Source organism: Microtus pennsylvanicus, chromosome 12 (assembly GCF_037038515.1).
Source record: "Microtus pennsylvanicus isolate mMicPen1 chromosome 12, mMicPen1.hap1, whole genome shotgun sequence".
Lineage (NCBI taxonomy): Eukaryota > Metazoa > Chordata > Mammalia > Rodentia > Cricetidae > Microtus > Microtus pennsylvanicus.
Window position 1 is genome coordinate 8,354,847 of NC_134590.1, and position 27,335 is coordinate 8,382,181.

Here is a 27,335-nt window from a genome sequence, read left to right on the forward strand (position 1 = left end):
TGAAACTGAAAGAGGGAAATGCCTTTATTAATTAATTCCAGGACACGGACATGAAACCCTGTCAGGAGAGCATTGGGATAAACAATGCTGTCATAAAATGTACATCTAGCACATCCATTTCAGAGGAAATATTACACATTAGAGTTCTTCGTGGTGTTACACTGGTTTCAATAAAACATTTTAAAAATAGTCATTAACATATATTCAAGCTATGCTAAGACATAAGAAGGCAACTATAAAACGGTGCTAACACTGGCAGGGGGAGCGGAGCCTTCGTCACCTCAGCTGCTCCACGAACACTGCTCTAGAGGTGGACATGCTGCCTAGCACCATCTGACACCTGACTGACCAAAACCAATTTCCCTTCTCTGAGCAGCACCAATGGCTCTGTCTCGTGTACGCAGGAAGCGAGTCTGAGCAGCACCAATGGCTCTGTCTCGTGCAAGTGGGAAGCGAGTCTGAACAGAACCAATGGCCCTGTCTCGTGCAAGTGGGAAGCGAGTCTGAGCAGCACCAATGGCTCTGTCTCGTGCACGCGGGAAGCGAGTCTGAGCAGCACCAATGGCCCTGTCTCGTGCACGCGGGAAGCGAGTCTGAACAGAACCAATGGCTCTGTCTCGTGCACGCGGGAAGCGAGTCTGAGAACCAATGGCTCTGTCTCGTGCACGCGGGAAGCGAGTCTGAACAGAACCAATGGCCCTGTCTCGTGCAGGCGGGAAGCGAGTCTGAGAACCAATGGCCCTGTCTCGTGCAGGCGGGAAGCGAGTCTGAGAACCAATGGCTGTCTCGTGCACGCGGGAAGCGAGTCTGAGAACCAATGGCCCTGTCTTGTGCACGCGGGGAAACGAGTCTGAGAACCAATGGCTCTGTCTCGTGAGTCTGAGTGCAGCAGTCTGATTCAAGTTCACAAGGCAGAGTCAGGGATTCCTCTTACGAATGCCTGTGAAGCACTTCCAGTTTTTAAAATAACAAGGTCTCTGGATAATAATTTCTCAAAACTAGCTTTCCATTTTAATAAACAATTTGATAAATATCACACATTTGATTTTCTTCTATCAAATACACTCTGGCCTTGGTAAGAGTTAGAGTTATGGTCCACACATAAAGCATCTTTACATGAATTTGGTTCTCACAGAACTGACTACTTTGCTCACACATGTGCCATGGAAATTGATCTGAGCACACAGACATGTATATACACTTGCATATGTCTGTGTGTACACACAAGTAAGTTACTTTTACAATTAGAATAAAGCTAGACATTAGGGGGACAGTTTGGTCTTCCTCAGAACCCGCTCTATGTTGACGGCAGGTAGAGCTCGCTGAAGGACGTGATGAGGTTGTAGTATGTTTTCTCATCATCTGTTAGTCCCGCGTTGCCGGGTCTCACCACCACAGCGACATGCACATCTGCTTCCTCAGCAGCACTGGCCTCTGCGAGAAGCAAAGGACAGGTGACAGGTGAGATGCAGCAAACCTGACGCCTGAGACGAGCCAAGTCGCTGGAGAGAGATCAAGAAGTGAGTTGGGCCCTGGCTTTTCTTGCAGCTGAAAGACGGACACCTTGAGGCATTTGTATCATTCTTTACATATATGTTAATTCTATGCTAGAAAGCACCTGACTGCACATGACGACAGAGAACACGGCTCATCCTGTACTATGACTGACGAACGTAACAGGCCTGCTCTGGCCCACGCTCTCTATCCAGTCCTACATATTAGCCCCAGACAGCTGAGCTGTTTCTCAAAGGGCAAGCTGTAGGGTCTAACACCAATGAAGTAGACAGAGAACAAAGGCGACCTATGATCTAACCGGCCCAAAGAACACACTCTCACCTCAGGCCCCAGCATGCATGTCATGCCCCTGCCTAGATTCCACATCTTTTCTGCCTGACAAATTCCTGCTCTTCAAAATTCCACTCAACAGGACACATCCAGGGTCACCATCCCTGTATTACAGCAGCTGCGTGTGCCTCACCCACTATGCTCACTGGGACATGGCTGAGCTTATTACTGTTTACCCTCCTTAGACTGCGGGGACCTTATGATCAGGGACTAGGGTGGTGCTGGGCGGCAGGGAGGAAAAACAAGACCTGTCATATTAGCTCAGGAAGGCTAGGTGCTACAGTGGATATCTCTAATACACTGTGGCTTACATTCATCTCTCCATTTTATCTTTATGCAAAAGACAAAAGCTACCATCTGTAAAAGCATCTACTGTGTGCTAGGAGCCACAGTTGGACGAGAGACGTGTGAACAAATAGGATTCCTATCTTCATGCAGCTCCTGTTCTCACACAGTTCCCAACAACTCAAAATAACTTACACCATTACCTCTGTCCCAGTCTTCAGATATAAAGACTGAGCTAAGCAAGTGGTAGGCTCATAACTTTTCAACTGTCAGCCTGACTCAATGCCATACTTGGTTATATTGCTCCTGGGGAACTGAATTCAGGATCTCATGACTGCACAGCAAGCACTCTTAGCTCTGAACCCTTCCATAGGATGATGCGGACATCCACATATGAGAGAGCTGCTCTACCGGGATGGTGATCTGCTCCCCACAGCTCTGGCATCACTTGGTCTCCATCAGGTGTTGCTAAGATCGGGGAGGTTGTGGGACCTTCAGGAAAAAGGTGGCGTAGGCAGGAGAGGGTTCGGTCCAGACCTGCTTTGGTCTCCTGTGCTTCCTGATCTTTGACTGTGTGAGTTGACACAGCAACCATGAGAAAACCAAACCTCTGCTCCCGCCAAGCTGCTTCCCTCACTACTACGTACCGAGCAGCCGGTTCCTTACCTAAAGTCACGTCTGTGAGAAACAAGATGTTGCTGGTTAAACACCCGATGCTATCTGCAATCTTCCGGTAACTCTCGCTCTCCACTTTGTGTCCAATCTTGGTATCGAAGTGGCCGTCAATAAGCTGGAGAGAACGGGAGGACTACTCAGTACACAAACACTACACGTGCGAACCACGCCCACTCACTGCCTTCTGAACTGCATGCCAGTCACGGAGGCGTCATTCCATAAAGGTTTATGGAAATAAATACTTGGAAGAAATCTACTAGTTCAACCTATGCTTCATTTGGTTGTCATTGGCATTGTTTTATGCCCCAAATCCTTTAAATATGCATGCCCTGTAACACTGTTTCTATTCAAACTACTTCTTGGAATGGGTTTTGCTCCAGATGAAAAAGAAGGTTGTGTCTGGGCGGTGATGGCACACGCCTTTAATCCCAGTACTCGGGAGGCAGAGGTGGGTAGATCTCTGAGTTCGAGGTCAGCATGATCTACAGAGTGAGTTCCAAGACGGCCAGGGCAGTTATACAGAGAAACCCAGTCTCATAAAACAAAAACAAAAAATAACAACAACAAAAAGAAGGTTGTGGACAGTACCCTCTGATCCTAGAAGGAAAAGATGTCTAGTCGCGTGTTTTGGTACCTGCCTGTCATCACAGCGGTTCTAGGCCAGCAGGAGGTTCACTACCAAGGCCAGCCAGAGTCACACAGCACAATCCAGGCCAGCCAGGGATTCACACCCAGACCCTGCCTCAAAAACCAAAGCGTGAAAAGATATCTCTAGCCAGAACCCTAGTTATTACTCTGCTTTCAAGAAACTTTCATCACTGAAGCCAAGGCTGGCCTTGAACCTGAGCACCTCAACATTCCCAAGTGCTAGGATTACTAGTAAGCACAGCCACACCCAGCTTCATTTCTAATTTTTAGTTAACACATCTTTGAACACTACCCTTGAGGTCTTAAACATAACTAAAATGCTTGCTAATTTAACCAATAGTAATTAAAGTAAGTTTATATTTAATAGGTTCAGCTTCAACTGTCTGAATGTCTTTTGCCAACTAAAAACAGGTTTAACAATCAAAAACAAAAAGGTAATCCTAAGGTATGAGGACCGGGACTTGAGAGGCCAGGGTCTCTCTTGTAGCTTCTGTATGCTACACAGTCTAGACTGGCTTCTGGGTGGTCCCTGTCTCCTTCCGAGCGCACCGTAAAAGCTGGGATAACAAAGGCTGCTACCATGTCTGGCTTTTTAAAATGGGTTCCAGGAATTGAATTCAGATCGTCAGGCTTGCCAGGCAAGCACATCCACCTGCTGAGCCATCTCACAGGCCCCAGGGTTGCTTGATTGGTTTGTTGACTATTAAAAGAGTTGAGACCGATTTTGCATACTTATTTCCTCTATTTGCCTCACGTGGTAACTGGAGAATGAGACTTTCACTACTGAAATCAGTAGGTAATTATTGTGCCATACGCAAGCCGACCTAACTGCCCATCTCACTGGACAGAAAGTTTCTGTCTGTATTTGGAAAATAGCCACCGCTGATCAAAAGATCTCATTACTGGTTTTATATCTACTATAAAAAAGAACATATACTGAAATTAGAATATGCCATTATCCAAAAAAAAAAAAAAAACCTGTACCCTATATACCGAGGATGGGCCCAGAAAATATTAATTTTAGAGATGGTGGCACAGCTGAGTGGCAGAGCACCTCCCTAGAAACCTTGGTGGTTACACCTCAGCAACTGCCCTCCAGAAAGTCATTGGTTAATTATAATAAAGAAACTGCTTGGCCTCATATGTTAAAACATAGGTGGGTGGGGTAAGCAGAACAGAATGCTGGGAGGAAGAGGAAGTGAGCTCAGACTCAACAGCTCTGCTCTTTGGAGCAGAGACGCCATGCTCCCCTCTCCCGGGCAGAGGCATAGCTCTGCTCTCTGAGGCAGACGCATGAAGCTCAGACCCAGGATGGATGTAGGCTAGAATCTTTCCCGGTAAGACTGATGCTACACAGATTATTAGAGATGGGTTGATCGGGATATGAGAATTAGCCAGTAAGGGCTAAAGCTAATGGGCCAAGCAGTGCTTAAAAGAATACAGTGTCCGTGTAATTATTTGGAGGCATAAGCTAGCAGGCGGCCGGGGTGCTGGGGACGCAGCCCCGCGCTCCTATTACTACAAAAAGTGTGTGCCGTGAAGCTTGGCGTCTACATGGTGCTGGAGTGAAACTCAGGTCCTCCGGCGTGCACAGCAGCACTTACCAGCTGAGGTGCCCCAGCCCCAGAACCCACGTTTAAACAAACTTCTGGTGATCTTGCGCAAGAAAAATTTAAGAGGCTTCTATTTCAAAAGCTGCTACTACATGAAACAGTTCACCTGCAGAAAGCCGTGCAGAGCCAGGCTCTCTCAGAGGCCCTGGTAAAAGAACAAAAGGAACCTAGTTCGGTCTTCCCTCAGGGGCAGATAGGCAAGGTCCAATCTGGGGCTCTAAGCAGGGCCTCAGAGGAGTTGTGGTCTCTGTTCCTGGAAACTTGACTTTCCCACGAGACTGGAGTTATCAGTCCCAAGGCGGCTGTGCTCAGTCCCTGGCACATCTAAGACATCCTGTGTCCCCTTGTACAGTGTGCTTGATTAACGTCCAACCAGCACTGCCCCATTTTCCCCCTTGCAAGCTATATGTAAGATGCGCTTGCCGTGTGAACCATCAGCTTGTGCAGGACCTCCTGACCCCAAACTTTCCCAGCATCCCATTTTCTCATCCCCCTACTCACTTCTAAGGAACCTGTCACTGATGGATGACCTGCTGGCCCAGGTCATTCACCCCTCCACTCAAGGTACCTTCAGTTTCCCACATCTTTTTCCTGTCTAGCTGCCGATGGAGCTTACTCAGTAGATGCTTTTCACTAGTCGATATTTCATGTTTTGACAGTAGCAAAACAAAAAAAATCCAAGGGTGCTTGTTAGTTTGTCAATTCGATACCAACTAGAGTCATCTTTGAAGAAAATAAAAAAACAAAACCTCAATTAAGGGATTTTCTCCATCAGATTAGCCTCTGGGCTTATCTGAGGAGCATTTTCTTGATTAGTGCGTGGTACCACCCTTGCGCAGGTGGCCCTCAGATGCGTGAACAAACAAGCTGAGCAAACCAATAGAGCAGCCCTCATTTGTGGTCTCTGCATCAGTGCCCACCTCCAGCTTCCTGCTTGAGTTCCTACCCTAACTCCCCAAATGACTTTATGAGAAAGTGTAAGTCAAATAAACCCTCCCCAGGTGGCTTTGGTCATGGTATTCAACACAGCGACAGCAAACAAATTGGAACACCAAGTAACCGACCTCAAGGATATCCCCTTCTGTGGAATGCCCAAAGAGCAGCTTCTGAGCCTCCACACTCCCTGAAGAATAGATGTACACCTTCATTCCAGCCTCTCTCCACCTTCTGACTGCTGGGACCACATCTGCGAAGAACCTGGAGGGAAAGCAGCTAATTAGAAAGCAGAAACACCATGGAGCCAGGTGAAAATCAGAGGATACGCAGTTGCTATGCCTCTCTGCCCTGGGGTAACCTGAGAAGCCGCTCCACGAGACAGGAAACTCCTGTGGTCCTAAGACACAGGTCACTGAGTTCCAGGATCACAGAGTAGAAGCAACAAGTTTCGTGGAGAGGATAGCACTTGACAATAGAAAAGTATGAAGAGATGAAATAAGAAAGAAATGGGCAGACACAGCTCAGATGCACGAGCACTTAGTGTTCCTCTCCCAGCACCCACATGGAGGCTCGCAAACGCCTGTAACTCTGTTCTAGGGAATCCAATGCCTTCTTCTGACCTCCACGGGCACCAGGCATGTGTGTGATGTACTTACAGACGTAAGTGTGTAAGGCCAAAAACTTACATAAATAAATAATAAAGTTAAGAAAGTGACTATGTTTTCATTCTCAAGGAGCTAAATATAAACACCATGAACAATATTATTGCTTAATTGATGCAATTTGTAAGAACAGACTTATTTACCTTCACTGTTCTTTGAGAAGCCATGAAAATGCTTTCCTCCCCATCCCGCACATATGTAAGAGTACTTCCTGCACATATGTAAGGTCACACCCTGGGACAGCAATGCTTCCTTTAATAGGCAGATCTTGTCGCAGACACAGACCTCTCATTTAACAAAACAAAATATAAAAAATACAAAAAACAAACAAAAAAACAGGCAGCTGAAAATGGCCTTCAACCTGAGGATTTACATAAAGCAACTGACTAAAATCCTTTAAAAAGACCCTCTCGGGTCAGCTGGGTGTGGAAGCACACCATAAATTCCAGCCCTGAGAAGGCCGGTGCAGGAAAATCCCAGGGTGAAGCTCTGCTGGCTAGACTGCAAGTCCAGGCCTAGGATATACATATGATGAGACCCTATCTTTAATATTTGTACCAACTGTGTGTGTCTCTGTGTGCATGTACATGCAAGTGCAGACATATACCTGCACACACCGGCACATGCCATAGCACACATATCAAGGTCAAAGGTTAACCTGCAGAAGTCATTCATCTCCTTCCACAGTGTGGCTCCAGGGACTGAACTCAGGGTGTCAGCCTTGGCAGCAAGAACCCTTGCTCACTAAGCCATCTCACAGGTCTACAACTGTTACCATTTGTTGTTCAGTCTCAGCAATACAACGCTCGGCAGGAGAAGAAACAGACTCTGAGATTATGAAGGTGCTCAAAGAGCAGAGGAGGTAACAGTGCCAGGGACTAACTCAAAGTAACACGGTTTCACAGGCTTACTTCTCTCTCTTTCTGATGTTTATTATTTTATGTGTTTGACTGTTTTGCATGCACAATGTATGTATGTGCCCATGGCAGTCAGAGTGGGCACTGGGTCTCCCAGGACTGGTAACTGCCCAGCCGACTGCTGAGCCCTCTCGCTTCTCTCAGCAGCAAAAAGCATGACGGCTGGAGAAGTGACCCCCAGTGCTGTCATCGAGTGTTGTCACTGGTGTCGCTATGGGCCTGCCACAGGGTAGCTGTGACCTGGCTAGCCCACAGAAGGCTCAGGAAGGCCAGCTCCCAACACCACACCAGCTGAATTAATAAACAGAACCAAAGTCTTTCACCTCCCACAAAAGCACAGATCTGGGGGACACAGCTTCCAGAGGGAAAGAAAACAACTCATTAGCTACAATGAGAGCAACATCAATCTGACCTTTCTTGAGACAGGGTCTCTCTATGTAGCCTTGGTTTGCCATGCCCAGAACCTGCCTGACTCTGTGTTTTAACCGATCAGGCTTGCCTGAAGATCAGAGTGCAGAGCTAGAGGCCAGGGGACGGTGGCACACACCTTTAATCCCAGGACTTGGGGGACAGGGGCAGAGGGATCTCTGTGAGTTCAAGGCCACCCTGGGCTACACAAGATTGAATCTGTCTAAAAGAGAAATAGAGCTCACACAAAGGTGATCCCAGCACTTGAGATCCCACACCTTCAATCCCAGCAGTAGGGAGGTGGAGACAGGAGTGATATGATCGGGTGGAGAAGAATATAAGGTGGGAGGAGACAGGAGCTCAGTGCAGTCTGAGGACAGGATCGCCCCTATGGTCTGAGCATTGGTAGGGTTGTAAAAACTCTAGTGGCTGGCCACTCTGCTTCTCTGATCCTTCAGCTTTCACCCCCTGATAGCTGACTCTGAATTTTTATTAAGAACAATTAGAATTTGTGCTTCATGCCTCTGCCTAAGTGCTAGGATTTAAAGGTGTATTATCACACCTAGCAACTTTACGCGGGAGAAAGAGGAAGGGGGGGGGCGGGGAGGGGGGAGCTGTGGATCTGAGGCCTGGGAAATGGTTTAGCGTTAGAGCACATACTCTGCCTTCATGCGGCCCGCTGCGAAAGCTGCCTTCCACATGTGACCCTGCAGCTGTTTGAGCGCCGTGGTCTTCCGGTCATGAGACATCTGCCAGTACACGTTGTCCACCACGGCCTGGATCATCCGCTGGAGATCATCCACTGCATTTCCAGACGCCACGGGGATCGGAACAGCGCCATCCAGGTGCGCATCTTCTTCAGCCTTTAAATCAGAAACAAATCAACTCTGTTCATGCATATATTTAAAGAGTCTTACACACATATGCTTGCACACACACACATACCCATGCGTAGTTATATTTAAAAAGATAGAGCAAAACCAGGCAGATCAGTTTTCTCTATCAATTATCCTGAGAACTGTTAAAAATTATTCTTAAAGGAATGATCTGGCAAATATGGATCACTAGGTAAAAAGCACTTGCCACTAAGCCTGATGACCTGAGTTCAATCTCTGGGGGACCCACATGATCAAAAGGAGAGAAATGACTCTCTCAATTTGTGCTCTGACCTCCACAAGTGAACCATGGCATGTGTGTATATAGATGCATGCATGCACGCACGCACACACATACACATAATTAAAAGAAATGCATATACAAGGACTCTGTAACAATGTAATGCATTATCTGAACATGAAATATGTATGTATGGAACATTTTTGAGACAATAAAAAGATGAAGGGGATTATTTCACACTGACCTCACATTATCCAGAAAACTCAGCAAACCCAAACACTGCATGATTCAATGGATGTTACAATTATTTCTAAACCTAACTTCTCACCATAAATAAAAGACCTGTTTTTTAGAGAGCATTCCACAATCCAGTGTAGGAAAACGGCTGGTGAGGGCCACACACCATGAAGATCTTTGCCACTGACGCCAGCACACCATGTGGAAGGAAAAAGTACACAGACTGACTGGAGCGACAGAGCGCAGTCTGGTTGAGAAGTCCGGCAGAGAGGCACGGTGTGGGGACCTGTGAGCCCGTTAGGGGGTAGTTTCATGCCATGAGGTAGGACAGAAGAAAGTGACAAGGTGCTGTCACCTGGTGACATCGATGAGATGTGATGACTCTACCAAACCTCTTGGACTCTACCAGAAAGGCCCAAGTTTATAAACAGCCTCTGAGAGAAGCAACTCCGCAGACGAGTTGCTATGACTCGCTTGCTTTATGACATGCTGTGGATGGCTAGGCCCACAAGGCCCTGCAGCTTCCACCCCTCAGCATCCAGGGCGCTGACTGACAGCGCTCACAGCGTGTTCCCTCCACTCTGAGACTCTGGGATGTGGAAGAGGGGTCCTGACCTGTTTCCTCAGCAGGCTGACATCCTGCTGACACTCCTCCTCGTCCCAGTGTGTCTGCAGGTACTCCTTGACATTCTCTTTGATGTACGGAAATAAGGTGTCCTGGGGAAAAAGGTACGACAGGAAGAAAAAGAATGTTATTCTTTAAATTGTACCATGTAAGCTGTGTTTTATAATCTCATCTAACAACTTCAGCAGTGGAATCTGAACGGAAATCGCTGCTGTGGGTCTCCCAGTGGGACACAAGGAGAGTAAAACAAGGACACCAGAGCAGTAACTGGCAAGCTGGTCCTGCTTCCATTTATCAAGTTTTATTGAAATTCAACCACAGTCATTTACTTACAGTCTCCGGCTATTTGGGGGCCACAATGGCAGAGCTGAGACCATGTAGCCCAGAAAGACCAAGTTCCCCAGCTATTTATGCAAATCTGCTAACTCTCAGACTACATGTTAGACCATAAATTCTTTCTGTTTGCTTGCTTTATTTTTGTTTTGTTTTTTATTATTCATTTTTATTTTATGCGTATGGGTGTGGCCCTTTGTACGTATGCCCAGAGGACACCAGGTGCTCTGGAACTAGAGTTAAGACGTTGCGAGCTACCATGTGGATGCTGGGAACGGAATGTGGGTCCTTAGCAAGAGCAGCAGGTGCCTTTAACCAATAACCCTCTCCATCCTGAGGCCGACTCAGACATCTGCTGGACGGTAAGACATGACAATGTAGGAGAGGAGGTGGCTTTCTTGGTTCGGATTCCTAGAGAGCACTCTACGGACATGCAGCAGGCGTGAGGCCCTGCACTTGTGAGTACACACTTGGGAGACTGAGACAGGAGGAACGGCCCCAGAGTGAGCTAACCTCAGACATACAGTGAGTGAGTTCCAGGCCAGTATGGTGTACAATGCGAGACCCTGTCTCAAAAAACTAAAAAACCAGCCGGGCGGTGGTGGCGCACGCCTTTAATCCCAGCACTCGGGAGGCAGAGGCAGGCGGATCTCTGTGAGTTCGAGACCAGCCTGGTCTACAAGAGCTAGTTCCAGGACAGGCTCCAAAACCACAGAGAAACCCTGTCTCGAAAAAACAAAACAAAACAAAAACAAAACTAAAAAACCAAACAGAAGACAAAATTATATGCAAAGCAATTCATTAACAAATAATATGTCAGTAACTCATGCACTGAGACTATAATCTCTCATTGATCAAAATGTTATTTATTTGGGGGCTAGGCTAAAGAGATGGCTCCACAGTTAAGAACTGGCTCTTGCAGAGGACCCGGATTTGATTCCCGAATCCACATCGGTCTCACAACCAACTGTAACAAAGACCCGAGGGACCCCACACCCTCTTCTGTCCTCCCAGAGAACTTGCCAGCATGTAGTGCACAGACATGCATGCAAGCAAAACACCACATAAATGACTTAGTTTTTAAAGTATTGTTTGGTGCAGAGGACTGAACCCCGAGCCCTTAGCCTGCTAAGCAGAAGCTCTACTGATACACTAATAACTCTTGGATCCTCTTTAGTTAACATGTCTAAACATACATGTATCTCTTCAAATTATATTACGGCACATGTAGCAGCTTCTTTCAATCGTCTACTATTATCAAGATATGGTAATGCTTCAGTAGGGAGTGGAGAAGTGGGTTACAAAGAGAAGGCCCAGCCCCCACTGCCAACGAGCTCAAGGAGCTGCAGGTGCAAAGGTTTTCCTGCAGTGCAGTGGGGGAACCAGCCAAGTACAGTGGGCACCGTGCAGGTTCAGGATGAGGTGGTGCAGCCAGTCTTCGGAAGAAATCCAACCTTGAGTGCAGAACCCATGTGCGGTATATCCATACTGCAGAGATCTTATATTTTAAGTGAGACTCTATAATGAGTTAAATTCAACAAGCCTGATTAAATTCATTCTGTTCATTAAAAACTCGCCTTCTTGAGATGGGGCTCACTATTGGGCCTAGACTGGCCTCACATTTGCAATCCTTATGCCTCAGCCTCCCAGATTATAGGTATACAACACCATGCCTGGCTAAATGGTACTTTAGTTTAATAAATTCTACAAAAATAAGAAATACACAGAGTTTGTGGGGGGCGGTATTTTGCTACCTAAGTTTGCTATGTTGTCCAGGCTAGCCTAGAACTCCCGTATGTGCCTTGACCTAGTGAGTACTGGTACTATAGGCACTATAGTACTACAGGTACTATAGGCACAGGCTACCACACCCAGCTCACATGCTCTCATTTTGGCATAGAAAAGAAACCGAAGGAAAATGGTAACAGAACCAAACAAAAATTCTAAAACTATTAACTCAAAACCCTTGAGTGTTCTGGGAACTTCTACGGAACCTGAAAAGTCAAAGTACCTTCACAGAACACTAAGATGTTGATATTGTCTCTTAAAGGGATAGGACAGACCTTTAAAGAAATCACTTGGGATTCTACCCAGGGAGTGGTTTGGTCTAGGGTGAGTCTAGGGAGTGAGTGTGATGAATGTACTCTGTGACTTTCAATTGGTATGTCAATGCAGTCTTTTGTTTTACTCCTACCTTTTGCTGTTGGGGTATATTAACCAGTTGGAAATTAAACACTGGCAACCACTGAAAAGTTCCCTACTGATCCTGTCCTATAGGTTTCTGTATTTTATTATTTTTGTTCGCGTCTTTGTACATTTTACTATATTCCTAAATTTCCATACCTCCACTCTGGAGAAAGGTATTTTTGTTGGGGCTGGCCCCCAAAACAGTACTACAATTAATATAGATTTATGTGTGATTATTTTGGGACTCTAGGCAGCCGGGAAATGAAAAAGCAGCCTCCCCCAACTGCCCACTGTTCCAATTTCTGTTGCTGTGATAAAACATTTTGACAAAGACCAACTTAAGGGAGGAAGAATTTTTTTTAAAAGACTTTATTTTTTATTATGTATAGTGTTCTGCCTGCATGTATGCCTGAGGACCAGAAGAGGGCACCAGATCTCATTAAAGAGAGTTGTGAGCCACCATGTGGGTGATGGGAATTGAACTCGGGACCTCTGGAAGAGCAGCCAGTGCTCTTAGCCACTGAGCCATCTCTCCAGCCCGGGAGGAAGGATTTATTTGGCTTTTATGTTCAGGTCTCAGTCCACCATTGTGTTGGCTAGTTTTATGTCAACTTGAGGTAATCTAGAGTCATCAAAGAGGAGGGAACCTCAGTTAAAGAAATGCCTCCCTCCATAAGGTTCAGCAGCAAGCAAGTCTGTAGGGTATTTTTATGGGGGAGGTCCCAGCCCATTATGGGTGTTGCCATCCCTGCGCTGGTGATGGTGGGTTCTATAAGAAAGCAAGTTGAGCAAGCCAGTAAGCAGCATTTTCCACGCCCTCTACATCAGCTCCTGCCTCCAAGTTCCTGCCCTGCTTGAGCTTCTGTTGTGACTTCCTTTTGAAGACAAATAAACCCTTTCCTCTCCAGCTTGCTTTTGGTCATGGTGTTTCATCATACAAGGGAAACCTTAACTAAGACAGCCATAGGGGAAGTGAGGACAGGAGCTCAAGCAGGAGCATGAAGCAAAGCTCTGGAAGAAGACTGCTTTGCTAGCTTCTTATACAGTCCAGGGTCACTGCCAAGGATGGTGCTGTCCAGAGAGCTGGACCCCACCCCCAATCAATCAATAATCAAGATAGTCCCCCTCAGGCCAATCTGGTCTAAGCAATGATAAAGGGCTTCTTCCCTGATGACTCTAGGTGATGTCAAGTTGACAAAGCTACCGAGGACACGCTGCTCCAGTACATGGGCACATGAGCAGCACTACATGGACCCTGTGGGATATTATTTTCAAAAGAGGAGAGAAAGATGATAAATAGTCAGGAAGGGCAAATGTTGGGGGATAGCTGAAGAGGAGAAATGGTAGATGGTGTGGGAGTCGGACCGACCTAAGACTTCTTCAGAGGCCCCAATGAAAAGACAAAGGGACAAAGGGCTCAGTGTCCTTGTCCAGGAGTGGATTTGGCAGGACTGGTTGAGGGCTGGAGCCAGCGCCTCAGAGGAGCTGTGGGCCTATATTTCATACAAAATGTTTACAGACGGGCTCTCTGGCCATGCTTAATTTCCAAGGCAGCTGCAATCCTGCCAAACAAGCTAGCCACCTGACAAAGGCCAGGATGTATGGCTCCTTCTCCTCTGTTAAAATGTAGATCGCCTGGGGAGAGGTGTTGTTTCCAAAGCTGGTGACTTAAGTTGCAGGTGTTTCGGTAGCCCCACGTCCCCTGGAAAGAGAATATTAATGGGTATCCACCTTGGCTTACTTGGGGGATAAAAGGTGTTTGGTATAATAAATGCGGGTGGATCTTCAGGATGGATAAAGCCTGAGATGCCCTTCCGAGATGGCTGTGTGAATTGTGTCTCGTTAAGGAAAAATAGTTTCTATGTTGGGGCATACCAGGCCCTGACACAGGAGTGGACTTGGCAGGACTGGTTGAGGGCTGGAGCCAGTGCCTCAGAGGAGTCAAGGTTGCGGCTTCTGAAGACCCACCTCTTCCTCCTTGGCTGTGGTTATCAGTTCTAAGGCAGCTGAGTCTGAGGCGTCCTGTGCTCTCTGCTGACACATTGTATGATTTGGCTCTCTGCTGACCTTGTCCATTTTTCCCTTGCAAACAGTATATATGATGCTGTACTTTTTAATAAACTTGCTTGACATAAAACAAAGTTTGTGCAAGACGGCCAGAACCCAGCATTTATAGACACACACACACACACACATATATATTCCCCCCTCTATCTTCTCATTCCCTGTCACCTCCCCATCAGGACTTTGTCACTGTTGGTCCAGCAGGGAAGAAGTAACTAAAATTGTTTATTAATAGATAAAATATTGCTTGAAAATGCACTCCTCTGCCAGGCAGTGGTGGTGCACCGCCTTTAATCCCAGCACATCTCTGTGAGTTCAAGGCCAGCCTGGTCTACAAGAGCTAGTTCCAGGCATAGCTACAGAGAAACTCGGTCTCAAAAAAAAAAGAAAGAAAGAAAAGAAAATGCACTCTTCTAACATGTTTCCCTAAACAAACATTTTTCATGTTGATATTCATATGAACAAAGTACTGAAGTTTACTGCTCCTCCTTAAAATGAAAAGTCCTTCGTCAGGTGTGGTAGAGCATGGACTTCTATGAGTTCTAGGCCAGGCAGAGCTACACAATGAGAGCTTGTCTCAGAAACAAAACAGCAATAATAATAGTAATAATTAACAGGCTGGAGAGACGGCTCGGCCATTAAAGGCTGGGCTCACAACCAAAACTATAACACAATGAAAAGTCCTCTACTGCTCAGTGTTAATTCCAATATGATAAATACTTATGTAGGACTAGAGGTTAGACGTTAATCCAAACTAATTTCCACACAGATACACCGCGATCAGAAAAGGCTCTCAGGCCTAGTCACCTGGTCTACTCAGTGTAAAAATAACAGGTTTTCAAATATATCCATACCACACCAGAGTGCACAGAAGGCCCTGAAAATATACAATCCTCTTCCTGGCAAAGTGGGATCACTGTGTCTTATGTAATTAGAACAGGTCCTCCAGGTCACACGGCATCAGCACACGCTGCCATCATGTATGGGTTCTCTATGTCTTATGTAATTAGAACGGGTCTTCCAGGTCACATGGCATTAGCACATGCTACCATAATGTATGAGTTCTCTTATATCTTATGTAATTAAAACAGGTCCTTCAGGTCACACAGCGTGAGCACATACTACCATCATGTATGGAAACAAATGCACACCTTTCCCGATCCCACCTCCAGGACCAGTACACCCAGTGTGCTGCAGGTGACACTGCCTGCTCACTTCATGGGGCCCCTCCAAAGCTTCTGAGCCACTGCACTAACGAATGGACACACACGCATACACATACACACACACTATACTTTCCCACACACACACTACGCTCTCTCTCTTTCTCTCCCACACACACTACACTCACATACACATACAAATACACATGGGTACTCTGCAGAAAACTGAAGTTACCAGTAACAGCCATGGAATAAAGTTAGAATATCTAATAGTTAATAGATCAATATGAACAAAACTGTTTTCTTGGTGTGCATAATTTTCCTTAAAACCAAAACAAGGGTCTGGGTATGTATTAGAAATCTGGGCAGGTGTGCGTGTAGTGGGGAAATAGTGGGGTCAGAAGTTTGCAGCCACTCTTCTCGGAGAACTCCCAGAGAAGAGGTGCAAAGTGTGAGACAACTGTAAACTTTTGGAGAAAGCCTGAAACGCTAGAGACTATTTAAACCAGCTTCTCATCCATCGTGCCCCCATCCTTACCTATAAAGCCTCCCACCCCATGGTGGGATAAACAGGAAGCTAGAAGGCAGAGTAAAAAGAAAGACACCCAGCATGTTTGCATCATCTAGTGGCCATGTGTTAGCTCTCTGTCTGTCCTACTTGGTGAGAAAGTACTACTGCACAGCAGAGAAACAGACAGTGCATTCTGAAGATTTCATCCATTCTTGAACACATATTCGGTTTCTATGTAACATAAAATGCCTTTAAGGTGCTTACGGAAATGGCCAATAATTAATTACACCATATACCATTACACATATATAACACTCTAGAACATGCCTTCTAAAGCTAGCAGTGGGGCTGGGGACACACAGAGTTGAAGTGTAAGAGGCCCTGTGCTCCATACATCCATGTGTATGTATGCACACATGGGAGCCGGAAAATGGCTCAGGGTTAACAACACACATTATTCTTTCCAGAAGTCCAGAGTTCAATTCCCAGAATCCACGTTAGACTGCTGGACCACCTATAACTACAGCTCCACGAGATCTGATGCCTCTGGACTCCATGGACATATGTGTAAGCGTGTTCACACACACACACCAGTCATATACCCTCCCTCCCTCTCTCACACACCCCTATATATACACACACACACCATTAAAAAAAAAAACAAAAAAAGGGGGGCTGGCTCACTGGGTGAAGGCACTTGCCACCAAGTCCAGTACCCTGGGACCCATATGGTGGGAGGAGAAAACTGGCTTCACAAGTATCTTCAATCATATACAAACATGCAAAGTACCTATATGTAATAAAAAAAAGTTTAGGAAGGAAACGGAAGCCAGGTGTGGTGGTACATGCCTTTAATTCCAACAGGGGAGGGGGACCAGACATCCAGAACAAGGCCAGGCTGGTCTACTTAGAGAGACCTATCTCAAAAGAAAATTAAACTGAAAAAGCTAGTGCTTAATACACAATCCAATGAAATGTTCAGGCCTAAAAAGTAATTCCAGAATGATCATAACTTTTAATTTTAGTTATAACACATTTGCTGGCAATTTCATAATATTCTAGTATGAAAACCATGATGCTGTTAACCCTGGAGCCTACAAATAAACCTACGTGTTTTTAGTGCACCAGACGTATAAGGGATTTAGTCTTAGCAGCACACAGAACAAAAGGTTAGGGGCAGGACAACAGCGGAGCGGCAAAGTGCTTGTCTGGCATGTGCAAGGGTAGGTTTAATCTCTGGGGGTAGGGGAGGCTGGAAATCTTTATGAGAGTGTTTGCTTTTCAGGGAACTATGATTAACTAACTCCACTAAGTGCTGACGGAGATACCGTGCAAACAGCAATCTATATTATTCCACGCAGCTCAATGACAGCTCATGGAGCCATTAAGACAACGTTTCTGACGATCTAACTGTAGAAGCTGCCTCGTAAATGTTTAGAAGTCAAAATATGGATGTGCTTTATGGCTGTGGTTGTTTTAATGAAAACATCACAGGATCAATAAAAATAAAACAGTGGCTGCAATATTTATTCAAGTTCTCTTTGAAGAAGATGGGCGACGAGAGATTCCTCCTAGGAACAGTGCGCAGCTACTTAAAGAAAGTCCGTTAAAGTCTTCCAGGGGAACCAGAGAGGACGAGTGATAGAGGCTGAGACCTCAAGAATTGTTTACCCAGAACATAAGATAACACGGGCAATACCGAGAGGCCACTGTCTCCCTAAGATCAAAGGAAAAGGGAAATGAAATGGCTTAGTGGTTCTTAAAAACAAATCAATTTTCTAAGCAAGAAATAAAACGCAATACCAAACGTAAAACCCTGTTGTGGGCAATATAAAACACAAAGGGAAGGAGAACGGCTCTGGTAGGGTGCCCTCTGGGTGGGTCTCCCTACCTTTGCTCCACCTCCTCCTGCTGCTCTACACCAGTGAGTGGGTGGTGGGGAGATGGGGTGTTTTCTTCAGTGTTGTGGCAACTAAACTCACTCAGTGGGTCACCAAAAAAAGAAAAAAGTCATGAATGAAGGGGGACTGGTCAGAAGAGGCAGGGGTTTAGCGAGCGTAGGGAGATGGCAAGAAAGGGTTATGGAGAGTATGGTCATAGTACATACATGTATGAAACTATCATAATGAGCCCATACTTTATAATTAATATAGTCTAACTAAAAACTTTGGAAAGATATAACTTCATCTATCTTTCTTTTTAGGCCAAGGTCTACTCTAGTGCAGGCTGAAATGAGCTCCAACTCTCCTGATCACCTCCCTAACCTGGTCTCTGGTACTGGGAGTACAAGTGAGCGTCCATACTGCATTCTGTGTTCCACAGCATGTGTGTTGTGTGACAATGGTCTTGTACTTTATAAAGATCGGTCACTTGTTTTAATAAAACGCTGACCGGCCAGTAGCCAGGCGGGAAGTATAGGTGGGGCACCCAGAGTAGAATTCTGGGAAGTGGAAAGGCTGAGTCAGCAGTCATCACAGAGGAAGCCAGGCACAGAGGAAGAAGGTGAGAACGCCTCACTGATAAAGGTACCAAGTCATGTGGCTAACACAGACAAGAATCATGGGCTACTTTAAGATGTAAGAATTAGCTAATAAGCCGGGCGGTGGTGGCGCACACCTTTAATCCCAGCACTCGGGAGGCAGAGGCAGGAGGATCTCTGTGAGTTCGAGGCCAGCCTGGTCTAGAAAAGCTAGTTCCAGGACAGGAACCAAAAGCTACAGAGAAACCCTGTCTCGAAAATCCAAAAAAAAATAAAAATAAAAGAATTAGCTAATAAGAAGTCTTAGCTAATAGGCCAACCAGTTTATAATTAATGTAGACCTCTGTGTGTTTCATTGGGGCTGAACGGCTGCGGGATCAGGCAGACAGAAACTCTGGCAACAAATGGTGCCAACATGGACAGCTAAATCCATTAAAACCTGAGAGTTTAGGAAGTAATTCTAGACACACACACACACACACACACACACACACACACACAAAACAGTTAAGCACAGCTTCTTGGTAGCAGTATTTTCTTGGGTGGGCTCTGTTTGCTAGAGGCAAGTGCGTCTCATTTAAGACAGGCTTCCTGACTCAGCTTTAACTGCAAAAACCTTGAGCTGTGTTAAGAGGACCCGCCAGCAAACACTTAAATGGTGTTTTATGAATAGCTGAGAGCATGCTTCTAGGTGGTGGCAGGGACCTTGAAACTCCATAGAGTTCTGGCAATAAACATGGCTCCCACCAGTACCTCTGTCATGAAGCTAGACTCTGAGAAAACTAAGGAATGGGGTGGAGCCAGTCATCAAAGCCACGGCTTTAATCCTAGCCACATGGCTTAGCAAGTTAAAGACTCATGTGGTCAGAAAAAGATTTACAGTAAAGATAGATTAAAAGATGAAGAAAACCTCTAAACGGTCACAGTGTGTTTAAAAAATATGTATTTTCTCTTGGGAGAGAAAAGAAAAAAAATAAAGTCTGTTTTAAAAAAAAGAGAGAGAAAGCAAGTAGTTGAGTATGGTGGTACACACCTTTAATCCCAGCACTTGGGAGGCAGAGGCAGGCAGCTCTCTCTGAGTTCAAAAACAGACTGGTCTACAGAGTGAGTTCCAGGACAGCCAAAGATACACAGAGATACCCTGACTCAAAACAATAAATAAAAAGAAAAAGGTGTGTGTGGGGGGGATGTTGTGGGACAATGGTCCTGTACTTTGTAAAGATCTGTTACTTGTTTTAATAAAACACTGCTTGGCCAGTAGCCAGGCAGAAAGTATAAGCAGGGTGACTAAGCAGGAAGTAGAAGCAAGCAACCAGACCAGGAGATCTGGGAAGTGGAAAAGTTGAGTCTGCTGTTGTAACCCAGATGCAGAGGAAGCAAGATGAGAATGCCTTGCTGATAAAAGGTAACAACCCATGTCACTGATACAGACAAGAATTATGGGTTAATGTAGGATGTAAGAGTTAATAAGAAACCTGAGCTAATAGGCCAACTAGTTTATGATTAATGTAAGCCTCTGTGTGTTTCTTTGGGACTGAATGGCTGTAGAACTGGGTGGAACAGAAACCTCCATCAACACATGTGTGTACCAGTCAGGAGTCTGTTCTTTCCTTCATGGGCCCTGGGGATAAACTCAGGTCATGAGGATTGCAGGCAAATGCCTTTACCCAGTGAAGCATATCACCAGCCCAAAACATGTAATTATAATAGAGCACAAAACTGATAAAGTTTAACTTTTAAAAAGTCAATCCATGTAACAGCAACATGCCTATAATCCCAGAGCTCGGGTAAAGGCCAAAGAATCAGGAGTTTCAGGTCATCCTTGGCTATGGAGGAAGCTGGAGGCTAGCCTGAGCTTTGTGAGGCCCTGTGTCAACAATAAATTTAGATTTAAAAAGTATTTTTTGGTCAGGTGTGAGACAGACTCTTAGCCCAGGTTGGTCTGAAACTCAAGAACCTGAGTGCTAGCATAATAGACACATGCAACCACACAGGGCTTATTGGTAATATTTTAAAAAGCTACTCACCATAAAAACAAATTAGAAGCCATTTATCCTAAATGAAATTATGAGAAAATAAATGCAATAGCCAAGAGTAGCTAGTCATACATAACTATGGCTAAAGAGTTTGGTAAAGATGTTGGTGCACACCTTTAGTATTTGGGAGGTAGAGGCAGGTAGATCTCTGTAAATATGAGGTCAGCCTGGTCTACAGAGCAAGTTCCAGAACAGGCAATGCTAGACAGAGAAACTTTGTCTTGAAAACCCAAAAAAGAAAAAAGGAAGAAAGAAAAAAGTAAAGCATTCACTTAGCTCAAAGCAGGTAGAAGTGTTTATTGGGAGACAGCGCAACACTGGCTGTAAAGGCAAGCGCTCTGAATGAGGCTGCCTTTAACATGGGAGGCGTCGTCTCAAGGCAGCTTCATACAGAGGACAAGGAGTTCCTGTGACTTCGGAGAAAGCTACCCACCCATGCAAGAACAACTTAGTTTTATCATATACGTAAATTATAATGTTGCCCTTTTTCTCCCTTCAAAAATAGTACCGTGTGCTGAGGATAAAGCTCGGGGGGTGGGTAGAACGTGCTAATTTGTCATGCCCACACACAGTTTCATACCCAGCAGATGGAGGGAGGGGAATGGGAGGGGCGATTCAACCCAAGCCTCTGAGTCTCAGCATATTCATTCATAATATTCACCCGCAGAGTGGCTGGAGGATGTGAATTAGACAATTCATACCATTACATTCTATGGCTCCCTAAGATCTACTAACTTCATCATCTGACCACTGTCTCTGCAGTATGGACACATGCCAGTGAAACCAGCAAGCCTGTGGCAATGATCTCGGCATGCTCTACTGGTGAGAAGTGAGGCTCCCATCACCTATTCTGCTGGGCTCACTGGCAAACGCGCTCTACGCTTACTGTGATTTTTCTTTTAATTTGATTAATTGAAAGGATTAATTAAATTAAAAATTTCCTTTTAATTTTAATTTTTTAAAGGTATGGAGTAATGTCGAGCCTAAACCGTTCTCCAACTCATGATCTTCCTGTCACAGCCTCCAGGATAACAGGGATGTGCCTCCATACCAGACTAAAATAACTGCCTCCCAAGCTTATTTTGGACACTTCTAACAAGGGAATTGCTTCACAGAACGGCCACACTATCTCCAGAACCTCCAAGCAGTTACAGTACTGAGGACTAAACATCTTTCTCGAGGACAAGATCAGAAACTAAGAGATGCACATTGCCACGGTGCCCTGGGGGCCAGAAGGGCTCACAAACTATCCCTGTCCCAGGGAGGTGAGCGAGGCAGAACCCAAACAATGGGTTCCCTTTTGAAAACTGGTATCTGCACTCCAAATAAAAGTGGCCCAACTCATAAATTCTGTTCTGGAGGTTAACTGTAACTAAAGAAAAGATAAACCCTAGCTTATGAGTTATGAGTCACCACAACAAGTTATTATAACAACCAGCTAGGAACTGGGGTCATTACAACCAGCTAGGAACTGGGATCATTATAACCAGCTAGGAACTAGAATTATTACAACCAGCTAGGAACTGGGATCATTGCAACCAGCTAGGAACTGGGGTCATTACAACCAGCTAGGAACTGGGGTCATTGCAACCAGCTAGGAACTGGGGTCATTACAACCAGCTAGGAACTGGGGTCATTACAACCAGCTAGGAACTGGGGTCATTGCAACCAGCTAGGAACTGGGGTCATTGCAACCAGCTAGGAACTGGGGTCATTACAACCGGCTAGGAACTGGGATCATTACAACCGGCTAAGAACTGGAGTAAGGTTTCTTTTTTCTTGGTTTGCCGTCTCTGGCAATCTTTTTTTTTTTTAAATTTTTTATTGAGAAAAAGAAAAAAAAAGTTTCCGCCTCCTCCAGCCTCCCATTTCCCTCCCCCTCCTCCCACCCTTCTCCCCCTCCCCCCACCCCTCTCCCCCTCCCTCTCCAGTCCAAAGAGCAGTCGGGGTTCTCTGCCCTGTGGAAAGTCCAAGGTCCTCCCCCCTCCATCCATGTCTAGGAAGGTGAACATCCAAACTGGCTAGGCTCCCACAAAGCCAGAACATGAAGTAGGATCAAAACCCCATGCCATTGTCCTTGGCTTCTCATCAGCCCTCATTGTCCGCCATGTTCAGAGAGTCCGGTTTTATCCCATGCTTTTTCAGTCACAGTCCAGCTGGCCTTGGTGAGCTCCCAATAGATCAGCCCCACTGTCTCAGTGGGTGTGGAGTAAGGTTTTTAAAAGTAACTCAGCAGACAGAATGTCAGATCCTCAGTGAGTTTCTGAGTGTCAGCCAGGCCCAGATTCCTAGACTCTAATGAGGGGGAGGGGGGTGTAGAGAACTCACATTTATTCTATCCATCTATTTAGATGAAGAAGCTGAGGTTCCAAGAGGGTTTACTGTTGTCCCAAAGTATATCCAGAACTCAATTACAAGCTACTCAAATCGAGTACCAAGGTAAGGTCATCCAGGCCGTCAAGTGGCAGAGCTCACTAGCACCAACTCCCTGGATTCCAACTGAACATTAATAGCAAGGGGCTTGGAAGAGGGGGTGGATGTACCTCTGGAGACAAGAAAGCAAAGCCAAGCACTTGTTCACCTTAGGGACAGCAACTCTGACTCCATCTGGAGCTTGCTGTGTTGATGAGACTGGCGGGCCAGCAGAGCCCTGGGGTCCACAGGAATTACAGGAATGATCCAGATTTGGTGAGCTTTTGTTTGCTCGGTATTGTTTTGCTTTTTTTACTTTTTACATGTGTTCTAGGTCAGAACTCAGGTCCTCAGGTTCATGCGATCAATACTTTGCTAACTACACCATCTCCCCAGCTCTGAGAGATTTTGAACTGAAAACTGAGGGAATTTTGGTTAACCATAACCTCTTTTGTTCATAACCAACAAGTATCTAATTCTCAAAGTTCAAATTCCAGCCCTGAGCACTGCTTTGATAACCCTCGCCATCGCAATCTTTTCTAAGCAAAGCCTGGGCCAGCAGGATGGCTCAGCAGGTAAAGGTGCTTGCTCCCAAGCCTAACAACCACATGGTGGAAAGAGATAACATACTCCCACAGGCTGTCCTCCGACCTTCAGACATACACATACACAAAACAAATATAAAAAATTCAAGTGTCAAATCTTTTTAAAAGATTATAGATCATGTTCTATATCATAAAAGGTAATATTCTAAAAAATGAACCACTAAACTGTAATCTTGAATCACACGATCTACATGAGCCCTTTCCTGGAATTATACATTAGACGGAATACTTAATTTTTGTCTTTGGAGATAAAGTCTCGCTATGCACCCTAAGCTGCCCTAAAACTCACAATCCTCCTGCCTCAGACTCTCCACATGCTTGTTATCATATCAAAAAAAAAAAACAAAAAAACAAAAAGCAAACAAAGACCGCTAAGGTTTCCCAAGGATAAGATGCCCGCAGCCCAGTTGACCGGGAGGAGAAACAAAGGACGCCTACTTAAGCTCCCACGCAAACAATTCAAACAATTTGCCGTTCATCACGTAATTGGTGGCTGTGCTTTAAAAATGGCAGCGAGTGTCCATGTGCTGTTAGTGCTTCCCCAGCTCAAGGCAGCCATGAAGTACCGTGTGGAGAAAACACACATGGCTATACTGCAGTACTAATGAGTCTCCCTACACACACACACACACACACACACACACACACACACTACAGCAAACGGAAACACATAAAACAAGGCTGTGCACCGATCGGCATGAAAACAGGACCATCATTTCATGAAAACAAGGACCGAACCTTGTGGGAGTTCCCTCTGAGGTAATGATTCAGTACTGATTAATACTATCACACTGTTTTTACATGCAACGAGAGAAAAGGCATGAAACAGCAAGCATTTTATCAAATGAGAATTTTCCCCAAGCTCAGCGGCGATAGCTGGTTTCCCAAGTAAGATAACCACGAAAACTGCTGACTGGTGCTAGTTTGTCTTCACAGGCTAAAAGAAGGCTCAAGGAAATGCTCATTACTTCACCACAGGGGGGAAAAAAAGACAAAGTGGTCTTTGCACATGAAATAAATTTTTAGGTGCAATAACAGAAATATTGAGTGGCTCTTTTTTAAAACAGAGTCTTATGCAGCCCAGACTAGCCTCAAATTTGCTCTTTAGCTAAGGATGACCTTGGAATTCTCCAGTGCCTACCTCCTTAGTAATGGGATCACAGACCTTCAACACAATACTTAGTGTGGTGGTTTGAAAGAAAATGGCCCCCGAATGGGAGTAGCACTACTAGGAGGTGTGGCCTTGTTGGAGTAGGTGTGTATGGTCTTGTTGGAGGAAGTAGGTCACTGTGGGGGTGGGCTTTGAGGTATCTTTGCTCAAGCTTCACTCAGTGTGACAGCCCACTTCCTTTGCCTACAAGAAGCCGGATTCTCAGCTATTCCTCCAGCATGCATCTGCCTGCATGCTGTCATGCTCCAAGCTCTGATGATAATGAACCGAACCTATGAAACTGCAAGCGAGCCCCCTCAATTAAATGTTTTCCTTTGTAAGAGTTGCCACAGTCATGGTGTCTCTTCACAGCAATAAAAAACCCCTGAGACACCTAATGTCTGGCTGTTTTAACACCATGCTGGATAAGCTTCTACCAATGAGCCCGTCCAGTCAAGAGTAAGAGGTTTTAATCATGACAGTTTATGGGTTCGAATCCAAGGCAACCTTTTGGAACCTTATTAAATTCGGATAGCGCATACATCTTCATAATTTTGAAGACAAGTTTAAATCTCATATGTAAACAGCAGGAAACAAGACCTACCTGACTAACAATGTTTTAACAGAACACCTTTAAACTCCCAGCTCCATGCTGAAAAGCTGGAGACGGATGTGACTGGGTCATTCTCTTCAGAGGGTTCCAAAGCTTAGTCCCTCAGACTTTCTAAGCATTTCTTACCTGGTGCTAGCCGCCCTCCTGAGGACTCACACAGCCTATAACCCCTATGCCTGCCTCCCCCCCCCCCGCCCCCTCCCCACAAAGCAGCTAGTTCTATAACATGAGAACGGATGCACTTTTCAGCATTTACGCAGTCTTGAAATTTCCCACTGCTCTCTTCTGTAATTAAAATCTCGGGGAAATGGCGGCCAAGTGGACTTTTTCTGGACCTCCATTATGCGTCCAAAGCACCATAACTCTTCTGGGGGGTGGGGGTGGAGGGAGTAGACAGCTGCCAGGTTTGGTGACACTTGTCTATAATCTCAGCCCTGGAGGATGAGGCAGGATTGCCTGGAGGATGAGGTCAACCTGGGTTATAAATTGAGGGAGTGACTCTGCCTTACAAAAATAAATAAAAATAAAAACAAAAACAAGGTAGCTGTTACATTTGGAAATCTAAAATTGTGTACAAATATTATGATCTACACTCAGAAAATTGGGTAATTGTAAAACGTGAACAACCAAAAGAGAACTTAAAACAGGCTGCACAATTTACTAGACGATAGAAATTTCCCCTATCCTATCTCAGCTATTCTACATAAACATCTGCAGTTAATACGGGTGATTAAATTGAGTACGTGGAAGAAAGCAAAGCGTGGTTTTCTAGGGACAATGAATGGAATTTAAGTCTAGTGTTCTGGAAGTCAAGAGAAGTAAGCATGTACACAGCTCAGTCACTTACCAGCACAGGAGACATGGTGCGGAAAGCAATGATCCCAAGGTACCAGAGCCACCGGAAAAACTTTCCTTTCTATCTTTTGCACTGGGAAGACCTAAACCTCAAAGACCACTAACCAAGGCCACTATCTCTCCAGGCTGCAACCCAGCACGTGGTGGACGCTGAGGCACCAGGCGACGGGGTACACACCTACCTGCCAGGCCACGGACGCTGCCGTCATCCCAACTCCTCCCAGCTAACCTGCCTTCCCCCAAGTCTTTGCTGAGACCACCTCCACTTCTTCCTATCCTTCTCTTCCTAGCCAAAAGCAAGGACAGGGAAGGCAGAAGATGGTGGCGCGAGGAAAAGCACCCCCGCAGCGTCTCTCTTCCCCATTCCAGAGACGCAAATCCACATTACGTCTCCTCGAGCCCGCAGGCAAAATCCGCAACACTTAAAATTTCTTTTTCAGACGCTTTTAGGCACAAATAACTCCGCCGCTCCCTTCCGCCCCTCACCTTCACGAAAGCAATCGGGGTTGTGGTACCTTCGATATCTAACAGGATAACTGTGACTTCGGCGGGCACCGAAACCACAACCATTTCCCTGCCGGATGCTACCACGGGCTCGGCCTCGCTGGTAAACGGGAGAGCGCCGCCTGCGCCCCGGGACGCCCAGCAACGGTCGGAGCGCTGGCAGCGACGAGCGACTAGAAGCGAGAAAGCACAGAGGCCGGCTCCGGGGACCCGCGATGGCAGAGCAAGCCGCCCTAGGTGCTGCACCCCAAAGAGCAGAGGAGCAGCGCAGGCCCGGACCACGTGAGCAGGCTGAGGGGCGGTGCTCCGGGGTCCCCAGGGGGCGTGGAAAACAGGGCGCGTGCGCCGATTGGCCACCGGCGAGCCGCGAACGCGATCCGTCAAAATGGGCCTCGCGTGGGCGGGAACAAAGAAGCGAACCCCCGAGCCCGGAGCCCGGAGCGCGGGCGCGAGCCA

The 27,335-nt window shown here is 45.9% G+C and overlaps 1 protein-coding gene across 1 annotated transcript; it reads right to left on the bottom strand.

Annotated features, from left to right (window-relative positions):
- Positions 1-27,168, bottom strand: Enoph1 (enolase-phosphatase 1). Its single transcript, XM_075943426.1, has 7 exons — positions 26,862-27,168; positions 9,958-10,059; positions 8,650-8,852; positions 6,131-6,263; positions 2,797-2,920; positions 477-1,434; positions 1-387 (listed from the first exon to the last, which is right to left on the bottom strand). Exons 1-6 carry the CDS (start codon positions 26,943-26,945, stop codon positions 1,298-1,300), a joined length of 783 nt encoding a protein of 260 aa, XP_075799541.1. The 5' UTR covers positions 26,946-27,168; the 3' UTR covers positions 1-387; positions 477-1,297.
- Positions 27,169-27,335: the final 167 nt, after the last annotated feature.

What these genes read in the sequence shown, in the direction of transcription:
- Enoph1 (XM_075943426.1), bottom strand. Translation starts at nt 26,945, where the DNA reads ATGGTTGTGGTTTCGGTGCCCGCCGAAGTCACAGTTATCCTGTTAGAT. An exon ending in CCCCGATTGCTTTCGTGAAG is followed by an intron (nt 10,060 to 26,861) that starts GTGAGGGGCGGA and finishes CTTTTTCCCCAG; the next exon opens with GACACCTTATTTCCGTACAT. An exon ending in CAGAAGGGGATATCCTTGAG is followed by an intron (nt 2,921 to 6,130) that starts GTCGGTTACTTG and finishes CGTTCTCTCCAG; the next exon opens with CTTATTGACGGCCACTTCGA.